General features: G+C 44.6%; 1 protein-coding gene across 3 annotated transcripts in view; it reads left to right on the top strand.

Annotated features, from left to right (window-relative positions):
* Positions 1-9,169, top strand: part of gnao1a (guanine nucleotide binding protein (G protein), alpha activating activity polypeptide O, a) — a 67,732-nt gene that overhangs the window by 45,805 nt on the left and 12,758 nt on the right. For all 3 annotated transcript variants that reach the window (XM_030366891.1, XM_030366892.1, XM_030366890.1), the window contains exons 4-6: positions 1,056-1,216; positions 5,666-5,794; positions 7,379-7,508. In XM_030366891.1, the coding sequence (XP_030222751.1) occupies positions 1,056-1,216; positions 5,666-5,794; positions 7,379-7,508 (420 nt within the window). The remainder of the gene's footprint in view (positions 1-1,055; positions 1,217-5,665; positions 5,795-7,378; positions 7,509-9,169) is intronic.

The raw sequence follows: 9,169 nt of genomic DNA, 5'->3' as shown, positions 1-9,169 counted from the left end.
CAGGGGACTATTGATGTGCTGGTAGTGAGTGATGGAGGGGCTGTAGAAGGGAGGGGGAGATGGATAGCTCCATCAGGGTCAAGGTAAGGTGAACGGTGAGGGTGGCCTCTTTACCCTCTGCGCATAATGTTAATTATTTTTCATCAGCTGAGTCATAAGCGATGCGCACTCAACAATACGACACACACACACACGCGCACTAATTCAACTGTCCGCATAAATATGCTCTGGGAAAAATCTAAATACGTTTTTTGTTCTAAAAATGATTATCAATTAGCTCTGCTTTCTATAAATAATCCACTGGGGTGCTTAAGGCAGATCATGTGGTCTGCGATCAAACGCACCAATGTGTTCTATTTTGAACGCTACTGCAGACCCAAAGCCAGTTTGTGGACTATTAATAATGACTATTTTTGATTTCAGTATCAATATATGGCCTGTGTATTTGCTTTCCAATGTGACCATTCTGTTTTGTCACACACAAAACAAACATATTCTACTGATGGAGTACTACAGTACCCCTGAAGTACCGTGCCTTTAAAGTATCACTACAGAGAGCCGCCGATGGCTCTCTTTCCTTCTGAGTTCCTGCTTTTATTTTTTTTGCCGTTCTTGTTGCCAAGTAACACAAGACTTGGCTTGTGCCAGTTTATTATGTAAATAGATTGAAATAAAATGCCCAATGAATCAATATCTCTGCTATATTGCAAAAAAATACTTTCATGTATGGTCTTGTAATGTAAAATACAATACACAAGATACAATACACTTCTAATGCACTGATTCTCTCGCCTTCAATCGTCACTTGTCCACCTCCACCACCACACCCTCACTATCTGCTACCTCCTCCTCTTGTCAGTCCTATTCCCCTAATGTGCAGGTTCGTCTAGTGTAGCGGTATTAGGGTTTGACTCCTCGCGAAAATACTCTGGGTTAGATTCCAAATGTCCTGTAACTACCTTTAGGCTGTCCGTGAGCCAGATATACCGGTACGTTAGTCAGGCTAACCTCCAAAACCTCTCTCTCTCTCTCTCTCTCTCTCTCTCTGATGACAGGCGGACTCCAAGATGGTTTGTGACGTGGTGAGCCGCATGGAGGACACGGAGCCCTACTCCCCGGAGCTGGCCGGGGCCATGATACGGCTGTGGTCCGACGCGGGCATCCAGGAGTGCTTCAGCCGCGCCCGCGAGTACCAGCTCAACGACTCTGCGCAGTAGTACGTCATTTTATTACCAAGGATTCCTCGTCAGACGCTTCTCGTCATTGTTAACTGGCACGTAATTGTGTTTGTGTGTGTGTGCGTGCGTGCTTTCATTACATCCCCACACACACTATCCAGCTGTTTGCGGAAGCGTGGTTGGAGGGGGGAGAGAGAGAGAGAGAGAGAGAGAGAGACCCCTGGGGGGGTAAATATACAAATTGTATAGATGGTCATATGAGAAGGAATATGGACCATCTATACAAAAAGTGGTGTGTGTTGTACAAATGAGTGAGTGAAATTTAAGAAAGGTAGTGAGCTATGGAGTGAGCGCAAGCGATAGAGAAGGTAGATTTAACCGGTTGCATGGAAGTATCGCTGAAAAGTGCAATGTTTGCATGTGACAATATAATTTTGAGCAATGCATCTGCCCGAAAGAGTGGAGCGTGGCAAGAAAAGGATGGGGTATGTCTGAGGAAGGATTAATTCATCTCTATGTGCCTCTTGCATCATGAAAACAACATCCTGTCTGTCCATTTGTATGTCTGGCTTTCTCTCTTTGTGACGTGTGTGTGAGTGCGTGCGTGTGTGCGAGCGTGGGGGGGGGGGGGGGGGGGGGGTGACTGAAACCTATTTTTTCTTGATATCGTTATAAAGTTGGATTTCAAATTCACACCTAACGCTCATATTCTGTCTCAGATCATATCTATCAACACCTTTCTTCATAACAAGTCTGATATTATCTGGTTCAAGTGCTTCCTCTGCTACAGCACAACCAAACATGACCCATTCATATATTTATTTAGGCAGGGTCATCACATTGATTCACCCAAATCATCAAAATGTAGTAGTTCATATTAGTTTATATAGTTATATAGTTTTGATATCTAACAATGACTTTGATGCAAAGAAATCTGTTTCATTAAATTGTTCAATTGCAACAAATAATCCTACACTCTGCCGTCCTACACCTTACATTTATCAAGACCCTCCATCCCACACACAAACACACGCACACAAACACAACCTTTAGATTACAAAAGCCTGGCCGTAGAACCAGGACATCCATCGAGGCTAATTGAATCACACATACACTTCCCCTTCTGTCATCCTGAGCCTCTGGTGTACTCTTTTACAGGCCAACCCGGACTGTTATCATTGTCAGGTAGACTGGAAGTGGACAGGGTTAAAGTGTATTTGCTGCACGAGCTGACACAAAAATGACCTTTTCATACATCCAGCTATTTGTCACGTGTTTTACAGCTCTGAAATGTTGAGGCTCTGTGGGGGTTTATGACCTGCTTGTCCACAGCAGCGCTTCAGGAAAACACAGGCTACAAATACCATGAGTGTGCTAGACCGTCGGCGCACTTAATGAAAGGGGCACCACAGTTACCATCAATTCCACTTTAGAGAGGGCACATCACAGGGATTCATTTTTCATGTTTGCACACATGAGGCATAGAGAGAAAACACAAAGTGAGCTGTGTTCTGGTGTTTTAGATATAGGTTTATCGTGAGGCCTGTAACGTTTGCAAAGTCAATGTGGTTCATTAAGAATCAGTGTCGTTCCGTTGAACAGCCACACATTGTCACGCTATGAGCGTATCATGAGCTTGGCAGCAATCAGCAAGACGTGCTGCTTATTGGAAGCCAAAGTGCTTTATTGAACACCTTCAGCTTATTTTTTTGACCTTCATCATCAGCCACCACGGCCTTTCACTCCACTCAATACCCCTGGTTAAACCCCTGGCCTATGGTGCTTTGCTGGGGCTGACTGGGGCTGACTAGGGCTGACTATGCAGAGGTAGAAAGCCCTGGATAATGCCTTCTGTGATGATTAATGTGCTGGCCAACTTTTGCACTGAAACATTGTGATGAGGGGCCCACACAATGATTCGGTTGTTTCCATCGACCGCTCCAACACATATGTCGTTTTGACTACTCCTTATAAGATATTAATTGAAACGCCATTTCCCACTGACAGCGAGGAGTATAAATGGAGCCCATGGAGCGTTCTGCCAACCAAGGCAGAGGAGTCAAATACAGCCTAGGGTAGGATACACATCCTTCTGGTTTACTGGAATTGGTTTAACCTAAGTCAAACTTTGGACATGGGGGTTAGTGAGGATACTCCGTCGAGCCCAAGAGCAGCTCTCTGCCAAACATGGAACAGGAAGCCACCACTTCCTGTCTCAGATAGACACTTTCTGTCTAGCCCTCTCATAAACACACACGCACGCACACACTCACGCACACACGTGTGCATACACACACAGAACTATACCTAAACGCATACACATCCAGAATAGTGCTTGTGTGTGATTTTATCTTATCTTGAATAGCACTAGGGCGGCATTGAAATTTTAATGCAACTTTGCTCAGTATACAAACAGCCTTTTCAGCCGTATGACTTAACTGATACTCAGGGTGTTTGTGGTTCCAATGAGAGAACTCACACCCGTGCTGCGTACAGCCACTCTAAAGCATCCAGCACTACTGTAAACCTTCATTACCACCCTCCACATATACAGGACCTGAAATCGAATCTTCCGACTTGTGTCCTTTCTACTTCACGACGCTGCCTGCCTGACGCGTTGGGTGTGTGCCTGCTTTACATTGAAAGTCTGCCTTAAAGGTAGAGCACTTCCAGATCAGCCAGGAGTGGATGCGAAAGCCAGTGACCTCCCCCACACACTGCTTACCTGCGGTTGTGACCTGCTTTTTGAAGCGTGCTCTAGCCCAGGGGTTCTCCACCGGGCCACGGAGCATCGGCCCCTTGGCCAATGAGATTTAGAAAGGAAGCCGACAGAAATTGGCACAAAGTATTTATTGGCTTGTTGTTTACAGTGTTGTAAGACTGCTTCTGTCTATAAAGCAAACTGTGTTTATGTTCTTAATAATGGACCTACAGTATCTGTGTTCATTACATGAGCTAAGGCAGGCCTCTAATGGTTTGATTCCTGGTCACTGCATTAGCGACCCCTATTGGCTAGTCGGGGCACCAGTGAAAAAAGCCCAGTTACATCGTATCATCACATAACTTGGACAACTAGTAGATGAGTTACCTAATGATTGTGGAAGAAGTTGTTGATGTCTCCGTTTCGCACTACACAGAGGGTTACTCTAATTCCTTGTTGGCAGCAGGCTTGATAACCTTTGCTACGGGGCTATTAAATACGCTAAAGCTTTCAGATATGTTTTGTGTTTGACCAGGTGTTTATTAAGGTTGGATGTGTTCTCCTGACCAATTTTGCATTTCTCACTTTAACTATTGCAGCGAGCTTTGTCTGTGTTGATGTCTGCGTCCCGTTTGGAAAAGTATAAATAACCACAATTGCCCAGGTTGGCTCCGCCCAATTGGCCGAAAAAGAAATACACATTTTTTTGGCAGTGATATATACCGCCAATTACCTCATTGCCATGACATGATCCCATAATCACTGTATTCCTTCGGTGGTAACTATTGGACTATTATTGATAGATTTTCTTTGTGTACTTTCATGGGAGTTTGATTTATTAAAAGGAATACGTATACATTATAGTGTCAAATCCATCACATGTTTGGGTTATGAGGACGGCTCGGGTCACAAACTGCTCAGAAAATGCCTCTGTCTCTCAATCCATTCCACATTACAGTCATTTACTACCTTCATTATGTGTGTGTGTGTGTGTGTGTGTGTGTGTGTGTGTGTGTGTGTGTGTGTGTGTGTGTGTGTGTGTGTGTGTGTGTGTGTGTGTGTGTGTGTGTGTGTGTGTGTGTGTGCGTGCGTGTGTGCATTTGTGTTTGTGTGTGTGTGTGTGTGTGCATGCGTGCGTTTGAGTGTATCCACGTGCGTGTGTATGTATGAGGGATAGTAGTACTGCATCCAAAATGCAGCACTATTTTAGTGGTGCTGTCCCTGTATGTCTCCATGTACTACCAGCTCTCTGCACACGCCTCCCTGCAGCCCTCTCTCTAAAGACTCTTTATGCACCAGTGCTGCATTTCTCACTCTCTATAAAAGTCCATAAAAAAGCTTCACGCTGCTCCATCAGGCTTGGTGGAAGGATGTGTGAATGACTCGCTAATACCCCCCTCTATAGGCCTTCCCAGCAGCCCAGTACAAAGAAGGACACAGATTCATCTATGATAATAAGACTAAGAATAATTCATTGGATTTATATAGCACTTTTCAAGACAACCTAAGTGCTTTGCATGGTGAGTGTGTGTGTGTGTGTGTGGGGGGGGGGGGAGGGATTTCACACCTCATACCACTACCCATGTGTAGAACCCATTTGCCCAAAATTTGGGTGATGTACAGATACCAGAATGCGGCACAACACTCACCACATGCATCCGTTGTACATTCTCACGTTTTAAAGCATGACAGGAGGGGATTGCGCAACTTTAATACTGTCTTCTCTGTTCTTCTCTGTGCGTGTGTGTGTGTGTGTGTATGTGTGTGTGTGTGTGTGTGTGTGCAGCTATCTAGACAGCCTAGATCGAATTGGTGCGGCAGACTACCAGCCGACAGAGCAGGACATTCTGAGGACCAGAGTGAAGACCACAGGCATTGTCGAGACTCACTTTACCTTCAAAAACCTCCACTTCCGGTAAGTACGCTTTAAGGACGGATAAAAATACAGATGCAAATTAGATATGTTAGTTATGAATATAAATAATGCATCATCGTTGCTTTTATCCAGCACTTTGTCAGTTTAAAGTGCTATAGGCCTCTCTGTAGGGGGACGTCCACGTCAGTTATTAATGAATAAAATGTAAACTGCCTTTCACACATGTTAAAGTGCAACACATTAAAGTGTGTAAGCTAGCTGAAGTATAAAATTGAAACTATTTCTATACCGGCCAAACCAGCCATCTCAACAATCATCTGCACTCAGTAATTATAGAGAGGGAGCAATGCAACTGAACAATTCTTATAGAGCGTTTCTGTATTCATGAATCTCCCCTGTATTTTAATGAGAACCTGATCGGTTACAGCAGTGAGCTGTTTGTGTGTGTGTGTGGAGTGTGGGGGGGGGGGGGGGGGGGGGGGGGGGGGGGGTCCAGGTGCAATCTCTGCTCCATTACCATAATGCAACCCCCTATTCTCCACTGTCACAGCTTGAGTGGGACACACAGACACACAGATCTAAAAAACAATCTTTCCACCGATGTCCGCGTCAGCATTTTTCAGGTTCTGGATATGTATCTCAGGCTCAACACGCGCACACACACACACACACACACACACACACACACACACACACACACACACACACACACACACACACACACACACACGCACACAGGAACGTGAAAAACAATCAAATGAAAGAAAATAGTAGTTTACAATTGCTAAAAAAAATCATACTGTAGAATAGGCGGTGAAATGCTCTGTGTTTAGGCCGCAATATTGCTTCAGTTTCACATCCGCTACACTTTACTGGAAGCCTTGCGTTGTGTTTGTGTATGAGGGGGTGGGGGTGGCTTGTGTTCGGATCGTGCACACACCATGTGCACACACACACACACACGAATACACAATACCAGTGCACCATACATGGACTAAACAAGCGGCTTCAAGCAAAAGCATTGCATGCATTCTTTTCCCACTCCCAGTTTAAGAACTTAAAAATACCTGGATCAGCTCCACTGCAGTAATACTCGTATCAGTACAAGGATTTCATAATTTCCTGTGTAAATGTAGGTGATGTTAAGACACAAATGAGAAGGCATCCAGTGTTTATGAAACACTGGACATGAAACGCCTTTAGGCTTAAAGAAGGTATTACGTAATACAGACACTTTCGCTGTTGTAATGCGCCCCACCCACACACGCACACACACACACAAACACACACACACACACACACACACACACACACACACACACACACACACAATCACACCCAAACACAGGCTCTGTGTCGTTAATTAAACATTGTTGTAAAAAATACGCATACGTGTATGTTTCTGGTTTGTTGTTGTGTTTCATAATCGACCGCAGAGATCGCAATTAGGGACTTAACAAATCCCTGCAGGTTTTAAAATTGTGCATGTGTGTGGGTGTACCTTTGCATTTGTATGTGTGTGTTGGTGTGTGTGTGTGTGTGTGTGTGTGTGTGTGTGTGTGTGTGTGTGTGTGTGTGTGTGTGTGTGTGTGTGTGTGTGTGTGTGTGTGTGGGGGTCAATAGGCTCTTTGACGTGGGAGGCCAGCGGTCGGAGAGGAAGAAGTGGATCCACTGTTTCGAGGACGTCACGGCCATCATCTTCTGCGTGGCGCTGAGTGGCTACGACCAGGTGCTGCACGAAGACGAGACCACGGTGAGCAGGGGCCACACCCAGCGCGCACCGCAACGCACAGCCTCCGCCTCCATCCCCTTCTAAGTCTCAATCTTTCCCTCCTGACACTTACACACAAATACACACACACAAGTACACTCACTGCTCTCACTTCTATATTTTATGCGCGCTCTCTCTCTCTCTCTCTCTCTCTCTCTTGCTCTCTCTCCATCTCTCTCTCTCGTTATGCTTTCTTTCTCACTACTTGCTCGCTCTTAAGCACAACATACTTCATCCAGGATGGGAACAATTGTTAGGCTTTTTATTCAATTTTACGCCTGACCTTTGCATCCAAATCAAACCAGGAGCATGTTAGCATTCCTTTAGACATTGCCATTACGATGCATGGATAAAATAATTAACTAAATGAGTATTGGCACTGATTGTGCTAATATGAATCCTATGTTTAAATAGAGGGAGATTTAAAATAGTATAGTCATTATCTATCTATCCCAATCCTAATCCCAATCTTTCCCAATCGTTGTTGTCAAAATGTACAAATTAACTCTCACTCTAACCTTTGTACACTTGACTACAAAGGCACCCAAAGAGTATGAAACAGTTTGTTTTCTATGTAATTGTGTGGTGTAATGCGGTTAGAAATCTAGCGCGCTACATGCTTGTCTGCTGCCCTGGGCATGCAGTAAAATGGATGCCCTGTACCAGAGGGTGCAGCAGAGCGTAATACATTACAACAAACGGAATTACTTCAATTCAATTCAAAATGGCAGCATCAAAAGAGATGGTGACATTTCAGTATGATGAGGGCTTTAGTGAGTAAATATGTTGTTTTCAGCCTGCAGGGAGTCCTTTTTTTATGCTTAGGATACAGTGAGATAGAAAGAAAGGTATGGGGAGGCAGAGGGGAGGACATTCAGCAAAGGACCACGGGCAGGAATCGAACCCGGGTCGTTGCTGTAAAGACTAAGGCTTAATGGTACACGCTCGATGAGCCACCGGGGCGCCCCGGCAATCATCTATTTCAATCATCTTCCAATTGAAAGAACTGTTTGAATATAGACAAGAATTACTCACTAATACACATCCCTGAGGTTAAATGTTGTCAAGGTTTAGGTTTGGCCTTAGGATTTAGAAATCTACTACGAGAATTAAATATTGCCAGAATTCCATGCCAACATTGCTATATTTCTCTACCGTGATATCTGCTTTGGGTGTACACTGTGTGGTTGAAGTACTCTTGCCTGTCTTTATGTCTTCTGTCAGCTGCGTGGAGGTGGGCTACATCGTGTGTCTGGATGTGTGTGTGCGTGTGTGTTTATGTGTGCGCGCGAGTGCACCCGTGCATGCACGTTGGACCATGGGTTTGGATCTCTTGCGTTTTTTTCCGTTCCTGCTCTAAATTCCGCCCTCCAGCATCTTTGGCTCTTCACATTTCTCCTGTCACTCTTCCCGTCGACTGTCCTCTCTAACCAATCAGCAGTCAGATCCGCTACAGAAGCTCCACCTGACAGGTATGAAACTCATTGATAGGCAATGGTTGACAGCAAGCCATATCGAGGTGTATTCATGTGTGTTGTATTGTTCACGTAGTGTATCCTTTCTTTTCTTGAATCTAGCTAAATTAATGACTTTGATTGACTGATTTTAGACTTTTCCGCTGTGAACAGTTTAATAGTTCTCAG

This window comes from Gadus morhua, chromosome 9 (genome assembly GCF_902167405.1).
Source record: "Gadus morhua chromosome 9, gadMor3.0, whole genome shotgun sequence".
NCBI classification, from domain to species: Eukaryota; Metazoa; Chordata; class Actinopteri; order Gadiformes; family Gadidae; genus Gadus; species Gadus morhua.
This window is presented reverse-complemented; position numbering and strand designations above follow the sequence as displayed.